This window comes from Rhamphochromis sp. 'chilingali' (genome assembly GCF_963969265.1).
Source record: "Rhamphochromis sp. 'chilingali' genome assembly, chromosome: 19".
Taxonomy (NCBI): Eukaryota; Metazoa; Chordata; class Actinopteri; order Cichliformes; family Cichlidae; genus Rhamphochromis; species Rhamphochromis sp. 'chilingali'.
This window is the reverse complement of record NC_137946.1, coordinates 20,014,524-20,034,313: the sequence shown is the minus strand read 5'-3', so window position 1 is coordinate 20,034,313 and position 19,790 is coordinate 20,014,524. Positions and strand designations below refer to the sequence as shown.

Below are 19,790 nucleotides of genomic sequence, written 5' to 3'. Positions count from 1 at the left end.
ATTTGTCATAAAAAAGACTTCAAAACGTTAAATCTGACTTGTTATGTTAGTTGATATGCTGTTTCTGTATTTTGTTTGCAAATTCAAACTAAGTAAAGGTGTCACAGAGATGTAGTGCACCGCTGGACCTGCAGTCGACTTTCAAACTGAGCCAGGAGCACACAATGCCATAATAAGCAAAAATAAATGAAAAACTAAAATAAACAAATAAACAGATCCAATTACAAATGTGCCTTATGCACATGAAACAAATCCCCTTCTCTCTGTATTTATACAGAAATATCTTAATGGACTTTTTCCACTGTGGAAAATAACGGTTTTCTACTTTTAATAAAATATTAATGTTTCAGAGATTTAGAAATTCTGTAAATAAGATGATCTGGAAATATTACCTTTGGGAGTCATTTATGACAAATAACCAAGTCCTTATTTTTGCACAGGTTCAACAAGGTGCTGGAAACATCCCTCAGACATTTTGGTCCATGTTGACATGTCAGATTCTCACACTAGTTGCAGATTTTTCGTCTGCATGTCCACAATGAGAATCCTTCCCACCACATCCGATATGTGCTCTATTTGACATCTGAGGACTGTGGAGGACATTTGAGTACAGGGAACTTATATTAAGTTGTGATCAAGACAGTCGTTTGAGATGATTCGATGTTTGTATCATGCTGTGTTATCCTGCTAGAAGCAGGTCAAAAGGGGATGGAAAACAGCAACACTGCTCTGGGAGACTTTGGTGTTTAAATGAGCCCCAGTGTGCTCACTCATACAAGGGAGGATGGATCCATGCCTTCATGTTGTTTGGCAGCACATTTTGAACTTAAGAACTAATGCTCTTCTGCATACCCTGCTGGTCAGGCGGCTGAGTGAGTGTGAGTGTGCACTAGGATGCAGAATAAAATGTGTGAGCGAGACATGTTGAATAAAGAGCTTTGTGTGCTCAGGTAGAAAAATCACTAAATAAGAGTAATTCCATTTACCATGTTTTGGTTGTAACATGAGGTTATTTTAAGTTACCTTTACGTTATTATCAGTTTGAAGCAGTCTGACCATACTCCTCTGACATCTGACATCAATAAAGCATTTTCTCCACTCACTGGATATTTTCTCTTTTTCAGATCATTCTCTATAAATCCTAGAGATGGTTGTGCACCTAATAAAGTGGCCAGTAATTGCCTACTGCAGTTAGGATATCATTTTTTAGCTTCCGACTTGGCATATTGACGATTTAAAATTATGTACTGGTAACATCTAACAAATTATGCTATTGTTAGTAACAATGCACTAAAACCTAGTGTGAATATTGCATATATTTATATCCAAATCAATTCCCTGCTGAGGCTGAATCCATCTTTTATCAGATGCCAGCAGTCACACATCTGCTTTAAATCTCAGTACCCTGTGATTCCTGGAAATAGGGGAATAATATTCTTGTCTATGTATGATATCCAGTTTCCCATTCAGGCTTCTGCAGACCCCAAAAAACACTGCGACAATCCAGCACATAGCCTGAGTCAAGTAAGACTGCTTCATTCATTCATTCATTCATTGAATGTACTGTCATGTCAAATTTATTTATCAGTACATATAAAGCAATAGCTGTGGACCAAAGTGCTGCACATCTAAAAAAACAAAAACAAAAACAGTGATATAAAACAACAGACTTAAAGAACATAGAATTAAAGCAAAAAGAGTAAAACAACATAGATAAATAACAGTCAGAATTCAGTCTGATCTAAAAGCCAAAGAATAAACATGGGAGATGCTGATGTGAAGACGCAGTTTGTTCCACAATTTCACCTCCTGTGTTTAATTAGGAGCTCGAGACAGGCAGACATTTGCTAAGCAGATCTCAGTGATTCAGTTGAAGTGCGCAGGGTTAAAAGATAAGCACTAACCCATACAGTGACAAAATATAAAATCTTAAACTACATTAAACTAAAAAGCAGCCATCATATTACAAAGGAAGCTATTATGGATAATGTGCGGTTTACAATGTCCATCAGACACCTGTGCTTGAGAAACTGTAGCCCAGGTTGGAGGAGCAAACTAGTTACATCTGAACATCTGTTAATCAGCAGCAATAATTAATCACCACCTGATTGCATGTACAGGTTGTGCCTTTGGTCAGGATTTTGACAGAAAGAGGGGAGAAATTAATTTCTTTAATTTCACTGGGAAAAAAACATCAGTAGTTTCAGTAGCTAAGTGCACAAAAATGCCCAAAAACCCATGTTATGTGTTACTTTGTTGGATTTAATTCAGTTTATGAAGTTCACTGAATAACATGTGATCTACAGCCACAGTTTTCTCCTTCACTGACTTCATGCTTTGCTTACTTATCCAAAGCCAAGTTGAAGTCACACCGACCTGTTGGATCGCAATGCTGACAGAATATTTCAGCTTCCTTTCCATCTGAGCTGTAATACCCATTTATTTTGTATCTCCAGCTGCACTAAATCGTGTGTGATGCTTTTGCTGCTTGGCCTGTTGTCCTTTTATCCATAGCCAAGCTGGAATCACACTTTGCTCCTACTTCTCAGATCCAGAGGGGCCTTTACAAGCACGGGACAAGAGGCGAGGAGTAACCCCCTCGCCTCTGCTATGCAGAATTCAAGATTGGGCCCCCAAAATCTCTCAGGTTGACAGGAAATGTGGAATGAGTTTCCACATCAAATAGAGGACTGAGGAGCGGCGTTTGTGTATTGTGAAGGAAGGAGCGAGGACTGAGGTGACGGAGAGGAGGTCAGAGCGTCATTCACGCCTGAGTGTCAATCCTGATTTCTTAGAGGGGAGTGTGGACACAGGAGTGCAGCGTTTCTCTGTGTGCACACCTGAGTTTGTGAGGTATAAACTGAGGCATTCACACACAGAGAAAAAGACAGTTTGTGTATTGTGTTTTTTCCACGGTGAGGCCGGGAACACAGTCTGGGCAGAGGAGTGGGTAGGAGAGTGGAAAAGTGAAGAGAGCGACTACTCAGTGAGAAGAAAAGATGAATTCTAGATCGCCCTGTCAGTTTATGATTAGTAACAATTGAAGTACAAATGAAATGAGAAGAAATCTCCATTAATGTATTAATGTTCTTTGTAGATGGACAGATGATAAGAAAAAACACACACAAAGTCTCAAACAGCATTCACTAGATAACTGGTGGGTTATCTAGTGAATGGTTATCTATTTCTGACCAGAAATATCATTTTTTAGGAGTCCACTTTGCATCTTTATTCCACCACGATCTATTGCAGCTTTTGCCTTTAGTTTGTATTTGTGAGCTGCCATGCACTGCTGAAAGAATTTGTCTCTTTACGACCTGCAGTCAGCTGAGACTGAAGAAGTCACTTGGATGAGTGACGAAACGTTTCTCCCACTAAAAACGCTACATCCAGATGGACAGAATAAACTTTTGGAGATTTACTTACCTGGATGATTGAGCATGCATCAAGATGTCTCTTTATGACATACAGTGGACCCAACATCCCAGTTAACATGAATCAACATTTGGATAGAGCATTAAGTTCATTCAAGTTGTATTGTTAACCCAGCAGTGCAGTTGACCTTGCTTTCATACTTTAGTCAGTTTGGATTGGTCCGGTGCAATTGACCCAAATTTATAAGCAAACAAACTCTATACTCTATTCGAAAATTAATTTAACATCTATTTAATAGATAGATAGATAGATAGATAGATAGATAGATAGATAGATAGATAGATAGATAGATAGATAGATAGATAGATAGATAGATAGATAGATAGATAGATAGATAGATAAAAGCGATTAAATGCTGCCATCTAGTGGATCATTTCATCTCTGCAGCTGTAGCTTTAGAAAAAGCTTTACAATAAAGTAGGGCAAGTAAAACGGATATTTTTGTACCACAAACACACCACAAACTTTTCAGCTGTGCACTCATATTTGTTGTAAGCACGTGTTTCAATTATCTGCAGAACCTGCTGATTGGTGGGACCATGCCTCCCACTTTTCATATTAAATGCATTTTCCTGCTTTTCCACATACAGCGACTTATAGAAACTGTGTCCCACATTTTGAATGGCTCTAGCATTCAAAAGTCAACACTGAAGGGCACTTTTCTTAAGTCTGAGAGCTGGGAAAGCTGCCTCTGTGGGCGCCATACAAGTTAATGTGTCACCTTTTACTGTCAATGCTAAATTCAACAGGGAAAATTTCAGCTCTGAGGCATAATTTATGGCGATTTCTGGGGAATAAGATGAAACCACACACACACACACACACACACACACACACACACACACACACACACACACACACACACACACACACACACACACACACACACACACGGAATTGCAGCAGTGACGGCCAACCAAAAGCTGTGACAGAAGCCACAGGAAGGCAGTTTTCATATAGTTTCTTCTTCCTCTCATTATTCATAGTATTTTCATTTTTGGGGAGAATATTTATATGAAGCGTTGTTTAATAAGATATATGCAAATCTATCTTCATTACAGTGAAACCTAAAGGTTATTATCTGAAATACAAATTAATCAGTTAATTAACAATTACTGATAACAATTTGAACAGACAACACTCGACTTAATTTTATGTCATTATTTACATACAGAAAGCATTTAAAAAGTTGCATTTTCATATCTTCCATACGCTTAAACTGTGTAGCTGCATATTTTTAGGCCGTGATCTAAAACCAAAGTGTTCCTAACAGCAGTTTGTGTTTGCAGGAAGCTTTTAATCCTTTCTATGCAGTTTTATTTTTATAGAAGACACTGTCGCGGTTACACTTGGACGTGGCAGATTTAAATGCATCAAGAGTTTCCTTTACTAAAAACAAACAAACAAACAAACAAACAACAACAACAAACAGTCTGAGCTTTCCCGAAAATGGTTCCTTAAGGAAATTATTTCTGCTATAAGTCTGTAAGCACCTCTTAAAACCAACTCTTTCGGGGAGAAGTTCTTTGGTCGTTTATATTACCCATTCGTGGAACTGAAAATGTTTCTTCTACCACCTTCATTTTTCAGACCACTTCCCAGCATTACAAACTTGTCCCACACAAACACAGGCCACTCTTTGCACTCCACAGTTTGCTGGGACCTCTTCGACTGCATCTGTTATGTTATTGCATTTAATCAAATCACGTGAGCTTGGCTTATGATCTTTTTAAATGGCGCATTGTTCTCTGGAGAGAGGGTGAACGTAGAGTACTTCACAGCTAATTTGACCCACTCAACAAGGCCGCCGTCTCAGTTCAAGTAGGCTAATTTTTATTTCATGCAGCCTCTACAAAATATATTGTAGCATTCAAAAAATCTGCTTATAAGCAAAATCAGTGGACGTGTTGTAATTTAATACATGCAGCCCGTTTCTGTCTGTTTGTGAAGGAGCTGCGAGTCTGGCACTCGCCTGGGAACTGGCTGAAAAGGACTACGAGTGATCCGGTGTTTTGATGTCTCGTTCGGTGGAAACACAACCGACAACGAAGAAAGGGGTGGGAAAAGAAGTTGCCTGATTTGTCACCTTCACACATTGTAGCTGACAGAAGCGTCACTCCCACAACTTCTCCAATACGCTTCCACTGCGCGCTTTCATGCGCACCAGGAGGCGGCGCGCGGTAGAGGATGTGCCGCAGACTGGAGCTTCAAATCAGTGAAACAGTGCCGGTGTCGCTTCGCTCCTCGTAGTGCGGATGCCTTACACTGTATACGTTCATGAATATCATTATTAAAAACAAAACTAGACCCGGATCAGAGCAGCCGTTCTGGCGCTTCAAGGTGTTTCCAATCATTTTAATTTGCCCCCCTCCACGCTGTTGATTAGTAACACATGTGTTTATAATTTCAGGCCAAAACAGTTGCCATAAAATCAGAGTGTCTTGCTTCGAAAATGATCTTAAAATGAAAGAAAACGCGCCCACGATAAGTTTATTTCTTCACCTGCGGATGTCTTTGATTCATCTTTCCATTTTAAGGTTTCTGGAGCATCTCGTTGTCCGTAGCTGAAGACAAGCTGTCTCTCTGGTCTAAACGGGGCCCATTAACGGGCCATAGGGGATCAAACAGACACCTATTATCCAGACAGCCATTAACAGGTGAGCAGCACATCAAAGCCACGCGTTCGCAAAGCCCGATAGCGTCTGTGATGTGCAAGAGGATGCCACGCAGGGGGTCGTGTTGTGTCTGCAGAACTCGGGTATAAAATCCCTCTGACATCATGCCTGCTCACTGGAGAAGTGTCTGGGACTCACTCACGGAAACTTATTTCCCCTTTTAGCTGCGTGCTTCGGACACAGCGTGCGGGATGGATTTTACCAGCGGTAATGTTTCTGAGATCATCACGTTTTTCTCGGAGCAGTTATGGCCTGATGCACTGACTGACAGCAACAACAACGGGTCGGCAGAGCTCTCCAGCACGGGTAGGTGGACATGTATTTATATTTGCACATTTAAAATGTGATATAGTTTGAGGACAAACATCTGTATAAATCTGTGGGCTGTTGACTCTGCAAATTAATTTCTGCATTTAAAATGTAATTGTCAGTTTTAACAAAACGTTTTGCCCTCCCTCTAAAGTGCACCATGTTCCATACACTATCAACTCGAAGACAAAGTGCCGCCGAAAGCGCACAATATTCAGCAAGGCGCAGCTGAGCCAGCTGGAGAGGGCCTTCTCTGCTACACCCTACCCGGATATCAATGGGAGGAAAACCCTGGCCACTCTAACTGGACTACCGGAGTCTAAAATTCAGGTAGGACACGTGCGACCTAAGGCTAATTTAGACAACGTACACTTGTTTTGTTGACTAAGAGTTTCATGTAATTCTCAATTTTCTTCAGGTTTGGTTTCAAAATCGGCGCGCACGCTTCTTCAAGACTAAGAAATCAACTCGAGGAGCCACCAAACCTTCACAGGTCAGGCACAAGACACCGTGCACTCCTCAGGTGGCTTCTCCTCCACCTCCTAGTCCCAGCCTTGCGTCTCCAACAGACTACCGGGTGCCCAGTCTACCTCAGTCCACCAGGCTCTCGTCAATCCTGGACATCCAGACCAAGTCACCAGACGTTCCCCAAACCTTTTGCCACCAATCCCAGGACTTCACCAGCTACTGCCAAGACGTGTTTCCATACGAAGGGCTGGATGAGTTGGATTTACCAGAGGACTTTGAAGCTTTTCTCAATGCACGGGGGGTACAGCCAGCAGAACGTGGCCATCCTGTCCACAAGGAAGACATCCAGAGTCGGCAAGGCCTCCAGGCTCTCTCCAGCTCTATAGAGACCCTGGCCGACCTGTCGGATCTGTGCTTCCAGGACCTGATGGTCCCCAGTCTGCCCAGCTTGGACAGCTCAATGATTGACTATCTTTTGGCATGACTGACAAAACTGAGAGCAACATATTGAAGACTACGACATGAATGGGTCCACGTCCAACAACACGTCCGTTTGTGTAACAGCTACGAGCCAGCCTGCAGCAGGATGTCTGCTACATCAGTGTATCCGTTCTCACACCCATACGTCTACGCTGTGTCGCCAGTTGCCGTGGTGGCCTCCACTAGTGCACCCATTCGGTGATGTCGCGGTCTTTCAAAGTGTTGCGCTAATTTTTTTTTTTTTTTTTTTTGGGGGGGGGGGGGGGGGGGTATATTTCACGATTTTCATGGCAGGCCGTGGAGATCTGTAATGTAAATAAAATGCATATTACGTTATGTACATAACATTGTTAATAGTATTTTTTTTTTTACTAAAAAATGTGTCCTGAACAAGTCTCTCAGGCTGTGTGTTATCATTCATAAACTCTTCTTGAGGTCAGGAATCACGTGGCGCCGTGGCTTAGTTGGTTAAAGCGCCTGTCTAGTAAACAGGAGATCCTGGGTTCGAATCCCAGCGGTGCCTTTTTGATTAAAGTAAACTTTTAAACACTCCCGTAACATTAAATGTTGCGACACTGACGCAAATCAGATTTTTATTCATTTTTAAAAAACCTCAAAATAGTGTGTATTTGGTTTTTTTTTTTTTTTTTTCTTTTTTTTTCCCACTGATGCAACAGTTCGATAATATCAGGTTATGTTAAAAACATCTGTAGTGGTTTATAAATTACTTAAACCTTAATACAAATTTCCTAATGCCTTTTCAAAGTTGTAACACAGCTTCTTATTGTATTTATTTTTGATATATTTTCCCTTGTACCGGCCTATTGCCCAACAGAGGGCGCTGCTTTTTTTTTTTTTTTTTTTTTTTTTTTTTTTGCTTTTTTTTTTTTTTTTTTTCCACCTGAAGAGGTCAGCACAGGATTACGGCAGCCTCTTGTAGGGATACTCATGAATTCACTGAACAGAGGCCTGTATGTGTGCGCGCATATTCAGTTGTATGTTGCATTTGTAAAAACCAGGTCAGGCTACCCCAAAAGCTTGATTCAGTCCCACTAGATACAGCATTTTCAGGGGGAGGAAAGTGACCTCTTCAGTCTGCAGGTTTCCCTAAGCTTATAAACATTACATCTGCCCTAATTTATGTGTAAAAGGAACCGCAACTGAACTAAGTAAATCTTTCACCATCTTCTAATGCTGTGATAGCAGCCATTCCCTAACTCTGTAAATGAGTGGCTATTTGCATAACTTTATTAAAACTTGAAGTTATTTAAAAAAAAAAAAAAAAAAAAAAAAAAAATATATATATATATATATATATATATATATATATATATATATGGTGTTATTTTAGGTCAGTATGAAACTGTAGTCTTTAAAAGATTGAGCAAATCTGCTGTAAGCTATGATGGATGAGTGGTGAAACATTTCTCCCACTGATAACGCTGATAAAGGCTCGGTGTTGAGTTTGGGCATGTAGGCATGATGCATGGCTACAGATCACATTAGATGTGTGTGTAATCTCTGCCATGTGGTCAAAAATATCAAAGCACTCAAGCACTGAAATGTAAAGTTTATTAATTTTGAATAATTTCAGTGTATCCACCTAAGAGGCCATTGGAGAGGTGTCTATCCTGAACTACATGCAAGGGTCAAAGGTTTTGTCATCATTAGCCCCATATTGTAATAGTCAAGACAAGTATTTATCTTTTTTCTGCCCTTGATGCATCAGGTGCAGCAGCTTCATGCTTGCAGCCCAGCCAGTACTTTGCGATAGATCGAGGATAGGGAGGGTAAGTGGCATCCACGCGTTTTGTCTGCAGATCCACTCTGTAGTACTTATCTGATATTAAAAACAAAAAGGAAACACACAAACCAAAAGGTGTTAAGGAAGAATAAAGAGCTGTTTTTGGAAGGATTTTGACTCATTTTTTTTCAGGCTGATTTACCCTTCTTGAAGAAGTACACATTTTGAACGGGGGTGCTTTGGTACTCCTGCATGATGCTCTCTTCAGAGCTGTCACTGTAATCACCGAGGTCGAACAAATCATAGAACCAAAAGTCATCGTGGCGACTCTGCCTTCTTCGCTGTCCACGCCTCTTACTGGGCCTCTTCCTCCGACTCTTCCACTTCTTTGCGGTCGGAGGTGAAGTTGGTTTGGGAGTGGTGTAGACTCGTCCCACTATGGCAGCATCTATAACGGGCCTAATACCCCGCCAATCCCTGCTGATGAACCAAGGGCCTGTTTGGGAACTGGTAACTGCTAAAATACAAAAGTCATGCAGATGGAGAATAAGAAAAAAAAATCTGAAACAGACAAGCATAAAGAGACCAAGGTCCTTACAGGATCCTCCAAAGAGCTCAGTGAAGAGATCCTCCCATGCGTTATCGCAGAAGAGGTCTGTGTATTGTGTGAACAGCACAGAAGGGGAGGACCTGCTCATCTGGATGCACTCCTCGTGGGAAGGCTGGTGCTTGAACTCATATTGATAATACCGGTCCCCTGAAGAAAAGAGAAAAATCAGATTTCAGGATTTTACTCGATGAGAGAGAAACAATGAGGCTGTGGAGTTGCCGATACATTTTTAATGATATACAAATGCAGATAAAACCTTGCCATCTGCATTTGCTTCCATCAGATTCTGTAACTCTTTGCTTTGCCTCTAACTGCTTTTTCTGAAAACTTTAACCTCTGTGCTCCACTGGGTGTCATCAGACTGCTCTTTATAACTTGCTCATCTTTACAACTTGCCGTGAAATGATGATGCAAGGAAATTTTGCTTTAGAGGTGAAGTGTAGAAGGAAAAGCACCAAATGTTACAAGTGAAGACACTGCATTAAAATAATAAACGAATATAGCAGTGCTCTGTTTGAAGTCATCACTTTAAGGGTAAAGTTAAGGGTAACTTTATCAAGTAAAGACAAAATAACTTGACTTTCAGATAAATGTGGTGGGTTAAACATTTCCTAAAAATGTCAAATATTTACAATATAAGTAAGTACGTATTCAGCTCCTTAACTAATTATTAACAAAATGAAGCAAAAAAACCCCAAAAAACATGAAAACAACTTTGTTTATTAATTTGCTTGTTTTGTGTGATAGGGTGCTACTTCCCTATTCTTGTAAAAGCCATTATATATTCACATGCAAAGTCATCTTCCTTAGTTTTATCAGATCACGAGCAACACTTAGAAACCCCTGCTGTACTTGTATATGATAAAAAACATTATCACCCATTAGTACAAATACCTTTGAAGAAGTAGGCCTTCTCCTTGCCACGGTGACTTGGTGCTGGTATGGCAAACGCAGCATCGATCTCATCTGGTATGCCATCAAAGCCGTTTGAAATAAGCCGTGGATAGTCCTCATCCAGGACGTCACCATCAAATCTCCAGTACTGGTTCCCCTGAGAGAAAATGGAGCCCAGAGCATTGAAGTTTGAGGATACCGCTGCGAGGGAGTGTTAATGAGGGCAACAGACTACTCTCCCTAAAGAAGGTTTGAAGTCTGAAACATTCCTAATCATCATCTTCTTCTTCTTTTTAGGGGTCGCTGCAAACATCTCAGTCAATCCTCTGTCCCACCAATCATCTGCACGTCCTCTATCACTACATCCAGTAATTTGGTGCCTTAAAGCTCCATCTTCACCATCTTCCACTATCCCCCCGCCGCACATGTCCAAACCAACTCAGCCTTGCCTCTCCAACTGCCTCTGATATACTCATTTCACCATTGCCTCCAAACCATATATCACAGCAGGTCCATCTTCTAAACATTCCCTCTTTCTCATGCTGCTACACTTCAGTCACAAATCACCCCTGACACTCATCTCCACCCACTCCACCCTGCCACCCTGTCTCTTCTTCACCTCTATTGTGCACCGTCTTTTACTTTTGATTGTTGACCCCAGGCGCTTAAATCTCCTCTCATTCACACACATATTTCATCTTGCTTCTACTGACTTTAATTCGTCTTCATACCGCCACCTGCTCTCTACTCTCACTATAGATCACAATCTCATCTGCATAGAGTCCATAGAGACGCCTGCCTGACCTCATCTGTCAGTGTGCATCCCCCTGCAAACAAGAAGAGGCCCAGAGCTCATCCCTAATATAAAATACTGCTAATACTTTGCATAATTAACAACTTTTGTTAGTTAGTTGAGAAGAACACCGCTTTCTCTCCACGTTTCTTATGTTTTTTTTGTAAGGTTACTCCATTTTATCCAGCTGAAGACCACTGGCAGGGTATAGCAAGAAAAAAATGCACAATTCTTCTTCATATGCACTGTACAAATAACCGAATCAATAAGGAAACAGATCAATATTATGAGTAATGAAGCGACACCATTTTCTAGCAACAGTCATGCCAGTGTGGGGCTGAAGAGCATTATTTCTGCCATAATGTTGGATAGTGTATTTGATCTGAATTATTGCACGCAACAGAGTCACTGTTTGAGTATTTCGCAGTTACAGAGAAACGGTTTAAAACAATGGCTTTTACAACTGTAGGCACTCATTTTGAATTTTCAGAGGCTTAAAAGAATAAACAATAAATGTAGCTCAATTAAACCTGAAAACACATGCACACCACCAAAAAAAACACACATTTATGTGAGGTGGAGCCTTTTGTGTACCTCATCACAAAGAAATATGGCAGCTTATACCTTAAAGATGTAGGATTTCCCCTGGCAGTTGATGCGTGTGAATGCAGCACTGATGGGTCCACTGATTCCCCAAACGTCCTCGATGAGTTTGGGGTAACCAGGAAGGATGGACTTATCATCCAGCTCAAAGAAATATACACCTACGAGGAAGAGCAGGCTCTGGATCAGTGTTTACATCAGCATTCAAAGAGTTTCAAATCTTGCAGCAGGATAATCCACAAAGTTTCCACGAATGGGTACTCAAGTCTGATTTTGGGTCTGTGTTCAAAATGACTGCAAATATGTACCCATTTATCGTTTACTTTTTAAAGAAACACATTCTGTTTTCATTGAGCAAAAGCTCCTTTAGCATTTAATTTCCTCAAACAATTGTTATCATTTTTATTTTAATTTTGGATGAAATTGAAAAGGCTTTCCCTCCTTTTCTTTAATGTTTGGATCTTTTAAGCTATTAACATTAGTTTTTACTATAATCTACACTTTTAGGCACTGTATCAATTCTGCATCTTCTGATTATAACTTTCTCCTCTCTGTATTGGAAAAAACAGCATTGCTGAATAATTAAGGAAATTAAAAAGAGAGACATTACACAATGGCAACAAAGTAACAAAAGTAAAAGTAGAAGTAAACTGTCCTGTTATGTGATCAGGATTACCTCTAAAAGCATAGATTGATCCATTTTTCAGCTGCAGAAAAGCATCAAATGCCCGCCCACTGCAGGGCATGGCATCAGGATCCACCGGTAGTAGTGTGGGCCCCTGTGTAACATTGGGTGTGACAGTTGGTATAACTGTGTCTGAGGTTGGCATAAAAGTTGCTGTGCTCGGGCTCGTCTCTTCCAGTGGTTCCTCAAAGACATCGCCTCGAGAAACTGAAGGTAGAACATGAGGTTTTGTCAGATGGTGACGTTTCAAAGGAGAAGAAAATTCAAGCTGACTCTTTAGTGAAACTGTCACACAGCACAGCACTGACCTTTTCTGGGGCAGATGGTGTAAAAGTCCCCACAGCAGCTTCCATAATACACACACATGGAGTCACACTGACATTTGCTCTGTGGGCTGAAGGAGCCGCAGCGACCTGCACAGGACTCTGTGGGAAAGTAGTTTTAGTGTGAGATATCATGCAGCGTGTAGACCTGGTCTGAGTTTACCATTCAATAATCAGTGAAACCAGAAGTAATCAGACCCTTTACTCGTTTAAACGCACCAGCTGTAAAACAATCCAGATGCATTATCAGAAAGATAGGATATAAAGTTAGGATTAGATTCTTCCTAATTCATCACTAAATAAAATATTTCACATTGTCAACGTTTGAAATATTTACAGTTATTTACCAAGGTGAACTGAATTTGAAGAATTGGGACACGAATAAGAGGGAAGCAACAAAATTGTGTTTTGGGTTCAAAGAGTCATTGAAATCAATTCATTTAGATATTTAAAGGGGAAAGTGTGTAAAACACGAGTTACAGTTACTAAAAACATGTCCCCACCTATCAGCCTATGACAGGGATTCTTTCATTGATTATGGTGTGGAATAATGGATGCTATATATCGTCCCTGCAAGCTATTTCTACCATTTTTTCACTCTTGGCTCTGTGTGATGTCACACAGCTCTGGCTTATAGTACAAAAGCTCGATTCACCTCCCGTTCAAACATTCTGTATGCATAAGGCAGCCAATTGGAAGAAAGATGAATTAAATAAAGGGAGAGGAGCATGCTTCAGAGAGGGGATAAACTGGAAGTCTGAGATAAAGAAGGATATTTTAAAACTGAGTCATTCAAAGCATTTTCAGTAAAGTCCAAGAATAAAAAGATTTAATTAGAAATTAAAAACAATAAAACAAACCTCTAAGAAAACACCAGGATAAACTACTAATATACACTATACTGCCAAAAGTATGTCCCATCTTGCATGGCAGCTGCATCCAAGCCTTACATCACCAAACATAGTTTAAACCACGCCCCCACTCGATCTAGAGAAGTGGAGACGTGTTCTCCAAAGTGAAGAATCATCCTTCTCATTCTGGTGGACGAGTCTGGGTTTGGTGGTTGCTGGAGAACAGTATGTGTCTGCATTGTGTCAAGTGTAAAGTTTGGTGGAGAGGGGATTATGGTGTGACGGTTGTTTTTCAGGCGTTGTGCTCAGCTCCTTAGTTCCAGTCGAAGTAACTCTTAAGGCTTCAGCTCACTAAGACATTTTGGACATTTTCATGCTTCAGGATGGTCCCTTTCTGTTCCAACATGACTGCGCGCCAGTGCACAAAGCAAGATCCATAAAGACATGGATGTGCGAGCTTGGTGTGGAAGAACTCGACTGGCCTGTCATCCAACATCAGTGCCTAACCTGACAAATGTGCTTGTGGAAGAATGCTCAAAAATCCCCATAAACACTGCTAACATTGTGGAAAGCCTTCCCAGAAGAGTTGAAGATATTATAGCTGCAGAGGGTGGAGCGACATCATAATAAACCACATGGATTAGGAATGGGATGTCTCTCAAGTTCATATATGTGTGAAGGCAATGAGCAAATGTTTCTGACAATATAGTACATTTTGTTTCATACATCAGTAGCTACACATCAAAGTCAAGACATTATACAAAACTTAAAAATATGATCTATCATGTCTAATAATTACAACTGCTATCAACAATAATACAAACTGCACATCAAAAATGTTTTACCTTCTGCAGCAAAGGCGGTGTCCAACAACAGGACGAGGCCCAGCAGAACTACCGCTGGCTTCATGTCGGCTCACAGCAAAAATCCCCCAAACTAAAACTCTGAAGGTGTACTATTCTAAAATCCTGCTTACTAACCTAAACCACTAGCTGGGTTTGAGCTCGGTGCCCCACTTTGGGGTTTAGTACTGTGTGCAGCTGATCAATAGATATTTTTCAGAGGCTGTTGACCCCCCAGGATTCTGCTGTCCTGACTGGTCAATACTCTGATAATCATTAAGCTGATCTCTGTCCCATCTGTCCTAGAAACATGCTACAGACCAGAAACATGAACACTTTATGGCTTTAATTTGATGTTATTTAGTAAACCTATCACCCAGTATAATTTTATAATAACTTTAATTTACTTTATGAAAATGTTATTAATTATAGGTTTATCTGGATGCTTCTCAATATGAAAATAGTTAAAACACAGAATTACAAACTCAACTAAAAACTGAAGGTGTCTCTTGAGTCATAAAGTTAGTGTGTGCACTGTATTTTTAATTTCTGGGCAAATTTAGGATAATATCTAAGCTCAAACATTGTAACATTAGGCCTGACTTTTTTCTCTATTGATCCTTAAACACAGACAATGACTTTTTCTCCCCAATTAAGCCCTGAGAAGAAGAAAAAATGCAGGTGAAACCTGTGGATTCCCTCCTTTCCAGTTTGGATTATGAACAAAAGATGGGAGTTGATGACTAAATTCAACACCATGGAACAAGGCAGTCAGCTTGCAGATAGATTAGAGCAATATTAATGCTTCCTTATCTCTAGCCTTGAAGTTTCCGGGTATTTGTTAAACATTAAAAGATTTGAAAGGAGTTTTAAAAAATAGTTTTTTCTTTAAGGTTTAAAACGAACAAAGTCGCAGCTGAAGAAAGTTGGTAATTTAGGTCAATATTTAAACTGCCCAAACAATAAGGAAATCCACGGCATTTAGGAATGTACTCATCCTTCATGCAGTGCAGCAAAAACAGTCCATGTGTGGACTTTGATTATCAGTGCAGCTTTTATCACTGGCAGTTCTTATGTTGCTCTTGAGTCCAATTAACAAGATAACTAAGCAAATCCGAAAAACCACAGAAAGTGTGCCGAACCTAATCCACAAAGATCTATTTCGGGATCTAGCAGCAAAGTGTTGGACTGCTTGCTGACTTTTCTACTTCCTCTGATGTAGTGCAACTCCATGAGCCTGATTGAAAAGCCTGCAGCCAGTCTGACAGAAAACAACCTCCCGGAGTTTATCATGACAAAAAAATCTAGGTTTAGGAATTTAGAAGGAAGGTAAAATAAGACACATAGTGCAGACTTAAAAATAAAAAAAGCAAAAGTAACAAATGTAGGGACTAAAAAAGTAACTGTAAGTAAATGTAAAACTTAAAATCATTGAAAGCCTTTAAAAAAAAGGACGCTTTAAGACACGACTTAAAGGAAGTGGCTGACTGCAACAGATCGGATTTCCTCAGGCACCTTGTTGCAAATGCTCTGTCCTCTTTAGGTTTTAGCTGGACACCTAGAACAAATAAAAGACCTCTGCCTGCGGATTTAAAGGTACGTGCTGCACATTCTAATAAGAGGTGAACTCTTAAAATCAATTAAAAAACATTCTGGGAGAACATGTAAACATGCCTAAACAGGAGTGATACGATGCCATCTCTTTGGTCTAGTTAAAATCCTGGCAGTCTGCAGTCATTCAATAGATTTATTTGGCTCAGGCAAATAAACAGCCTGTTGCAGTAATCTCGGTGTGAGGAAATAAAAGCATGAAAAACACTTTGCAAAGGCAGCCATTCAGAGAGCTCAGTGTACCGCGGAGGGTCAGATGATCTACGAGGCCGATATATCTGTGTGTGATCAGCATAAAATTTTAAACATAACAGAGACTATAAGGAGAATAATTATATGAAGAAGAAGAAGATTGGACCTAAAATGGGCTCCTGCGGAGACACAGAACTTCCTTTTTGACAAATTTGACTTATTGCTAAACCCTGCATGCTGTCACTATAAAAAATGCTTTTGTCTGCCTCGATGACCATTTACTATTTATTATTTATTCAAACTTGTCAAGTGCCAGTAGAGACAGAAGTAAGGACAGCATGCAGTATGTTAAAGACTCAGAAGCATCATCCTGAATTTTCTGGCTGATTGTTGTAAAAGTATAATCTACTGAAATGCACACATCTGGCAGAACCCCTGAAATTAACAGCAGGACAAATAAAACAATGAAACTCAAGGTAATAACTTTAGTTGTGACATTGATATAAAAGATAATGTTTCAAAAATAACTAAACAAGTAAATGCACAGAGTTGTTTCACGGGAGCTTAAAGTGGAAGGTACCTCTGTACGCTCCTATTGTTGCTAATATGCCAAAAGATGGGAATGGTGTTTATATACAGGATGCAAAGTCCCCTTAAAAAGCACTCAGTCACAACAATATTGAATTGTGAGTTCTACACTGATCAAACATAAAACAGATCATATTTATATAGCCCTCCTTAAATGTAAGTGGATGCTGCCCTCATATAATAATGGTCCAGATTCTTCTTTTAGTGATGTTTAAACCATGACTGTAATGAGAGCAGGTGTAGAAATGTTCTCTGGTCTGTGCAGAAAAACAAATTAACATTATATGACTTGATTATTATTGTACTGGCACTATAACATCAAAATGCAGTGCAATGGCGTTTCCAAGGTAATCTTGATAGAATAAAAGTGTGATTTTTATAGCACTAATAGTAAATATTAGTTTGTTATGTAAGTTATATTCAACATTTGCACTGTTTTCAGGATGCATGTTGTTATCTTATCAGTATGACTAAATTGTACTGGCAGAACAGCCTTATTACAATTGGAGGCACTTCATCCATAAAGCTGGGTGCTGATTGTTTAGAGGTCTTTACAGTGGGTTTTCTCTCAAATTGCACCTTTAATGAGTAATGATTCATCACAAAGTGTGACCAACAAATAAGGATTTTGTGAGAGTGACAAAACATCTAAATCCATACACAGTTTTTATCAGTTGGTCTCTTTTGGTGTCAAATATTAATCCGGTCCATGTACAAGTCAGCTCTTCTGTTCATTATTGGAAAAAAGAGGTTGGCTCTTTAAAACCTTTGAGCTTTTCATTACAGAACAGTCATAAAAACAGTACAGACGCAATGTTCAGCTCAGTCTTGTTCTTTAATTTCAGGCAGTAAAAAAAAAAAAAAAAAAAAACAGCAGCAAAGCGACTCACTCATTAACTCAAATATCTATTAGCTAATCACATGGGACCAACTCAGTGCATTTAGGCATGTAGATGGGTGTAGATGGGGTCATGATGCCCTGCAGAAGTTCAAACTGAGCAGCGGAACAGGGGAAGAAAAGATGATTTAAGAAACTTTCAACATCTCATGGTTGTTGGTGCTAAATGGACTGGCATGAGTATTTCAGAACCTGATGATATCCTGGGATTTTCCTCACACAATCATCTCTTAGGCTCAGAGAGAGAGAGAGAAACTATTCAGCAAGAAGTAGTTCTTTGGGTGAAAATGCAAGAACATGTTGTGTGGTCATGTGGATGGGCATTAATTACCCCTCCCTTACTGAAACACCATAGTATTCATAATGAAGATCACTCTGACTCATCCCACCCTAGCACCCCCCAGCAACCCAACCGCCCTTTATTTCCCCTTCTCTTCTTGTCATTATTATTATTATTATTACCTGCCAATGAGTTCTCTCTACTCACATAGTTCCACAGTTACCAGATCTCAATCCAATAGAGCTCCTTTGACATGTGGTGGAGCAAGATAGTAATTTCATGGATGTGCAGCAAACAAAGCAGCAGAAACCGTGTGATCATGTCAGTCTGAACCAAAAATCTGAGGAATATTTCCAACATGAATCCATGTCATAAATAATTAAGGCAGTTCTGAAGGCGGCAAACCTGATAAAGGTGTCAGAGGATGTATAATGATTATGGAAATCTAAAATTCTAACATTTGGATTGTTATTTTGTTAGATTAAACTTAGTTGGATGCAGAACCTTTCATTACTATTTTAATTTCAAGAAGCCTGAAATTCTTGCATACAGGATTTGGAAAACACAAACAATGATTATCTGTACGTGTGCTTTCTAACCAAACTCCCTTCATAAATCATTCAGTAAACCCAATAAATAAAAAACACTAATCTATATTATGTCTATTGCTTTAATGATTAACTGCCTTTATTATTAAAACTCCTAAGCTGTACATGAACATAGAAAGGTCACCCAGTGTTTTTGCTTTGGCTGCTTTTTCGTGTTTTAATTACTACATTTGCCCTTTTTTTGTTTTCATCATGTTTAATACCAGAACGTTCCTCAGTAACATTTAGTCAGATTAGACCAACATGATCATCTATGATCAATAGAAGTGTTCGTCTTTAACAGACGTTTTATGCCTCAATCTCTTATGAACTTCCTATATGAACTGCAGTAATAAGTAATTTATAAAACAACCGGGAGTTTGCAGTGATGCCAGTGTGCTGTGTAAGAGTGATATATGAGTATTAATCGCATGATATGATCACTGGTTTTTAGACTAATATAAGCTTCTAATCTGAGTTGCTGTGTATATTGATGGTGTTTTTGAGTCATGGGAGGTATTTATCTTCATTTAAGACAAAGAACTTTTGTGATAAAGTCTTTACAAAGATTCACTGGGATTCCTTGAAAATCACCAGCCACTGTTTGTTAAATGTCCCAGATGGAAGTGTTTGTGTTTAAAGGCAAAGTTGTGGTTGCCATTTTAAGATAACATGGTTTACAATTTAAATGCTATTCTTAAACAACACACTTCCCAGCGTTTTGCCTTTAAAAAACAAAACAAAACAATTACATTAAAAAAAGTGTAAAAAGTGGAAGAAACTAGACAGCTGTTGACATCTCATCGCAATGTCGCAATTGAACGAGAAAATCCTGGTTGCCAGAACTTTTGCAAAGTCAGCAGCAACAGTCACAAGCTTTTAATCCACTGAATGATTTCATTGTTTTAAGACGTTGAGTTTT

General features: G+C 39.6%; 2 protein-coding genes across 3 annotated transcripts; one reads left to right on the top strand and one right to left on the bottom strand.

The window, feature by feature from the left end:
• Positions 1–6,083: 6,083 nt before the first annotated feature.
• On the top strand, positions 6,084–7,589 carry LOC308386526 (uncharacterized protein). The gene is made up of 4 exons (XM_080866129.1): positions 6,084–6,193; positions 6,275–6,416; positions 6,574–6,749; positions 6,838–7,589. Exons 1-4 carry the CDS (start codon positions 6,143–6,145, stop codon positions 7,369–7,371), a joined length of 903 nt encoding a protein of 300 aa, XP_080722255.1. The 5' UTR covers positions 6,084–6,142; the 3' UTR covers positions 7,372–7,589.
• A 1,383-nt stretch (positions 7,590–8,972) lies between these two features.
• vtnb (vitronectin b) lies at positions 8,973–14,894 on the bottom strand. Of its 2 annotated transcripts, none has more exons than XM_080867413.1 (8): positions 14,716–14,894; positions 13,005–13,121; positions 12,688–12,903; positions 12,033–12,172; positions 10,616–10,772; positions 9,710–9,868; positions 9,314–9,628; positions 8,973–9,207 (listed from the first exon to the last, which is right to left on the bottom strand). In XM_080867413.1, exons 1-8 carry the CDS (start codon positions 14,777–14,779, stop codon positions 9,068–9,070), a joined length of 1,308 nt encoding a protein of 435 aa, XP_080723539.1. In that variant the 5' UTR covers positions 14,780–14,894; the 3' UTR covers positions 8,973–9,067. The 2 variants fall into 2 exon arrangements, with proteins under 2 accessions (XP_080723539.1, XP_080723540.1); XM_080867414.1 differs by having other exon boundaries at positions 9,314–9,625.
• Between the last annotated feature and the right edge of the window lie 4,896 nt (positions 14,895–19,790).

Bases quoted from the DNA above. Each gene is read 5' to 3' on its own strand.
- LOC308386526 (XM_080866129.1), top strand. From the start codon at position 6,143: ATGTGCAAGAGGATGCCACGCAGGGGGTCGTGTTGTGTCTGCAGAACT. The intron at 6,194-6,274 runs GTATAAAATCCC...TTCCCCTTTTAG, and splicing joins GTTGTGTCTGCAGAACTCGG to CTGCGTGCTTCGGACACAGC. The intron at 6,417-6,573 runs GTAGGTGGACAT...CTCCCTCTAAAG, and splicing joins GGCAGAGCTCTCCAGCACGG to TGCACCATGTTCCATACACT.
- vtnb (XM_080867413.1), bottom strand. From the start codon at position 14,779: ATGAAGCCAGCGGTAGTTCTGCTGGGCCTCGTCCTGTTGTTGGACACC. The intron at 12,904-13,004 runs GTCAGTGCTGTG...TTCTACCTTCAG, and splicing joins CACCATCTGCCCCAGAAAAG to TTTCTCGAGGCGATGTCTTT. The intron at 9,869-10,615 runs GTATTTGTACTA...TCTTTTCTTCAG, and splicing joins GAAGGCCTACTTCTTCAAAG to GGGACCGGTATTATCAATAT.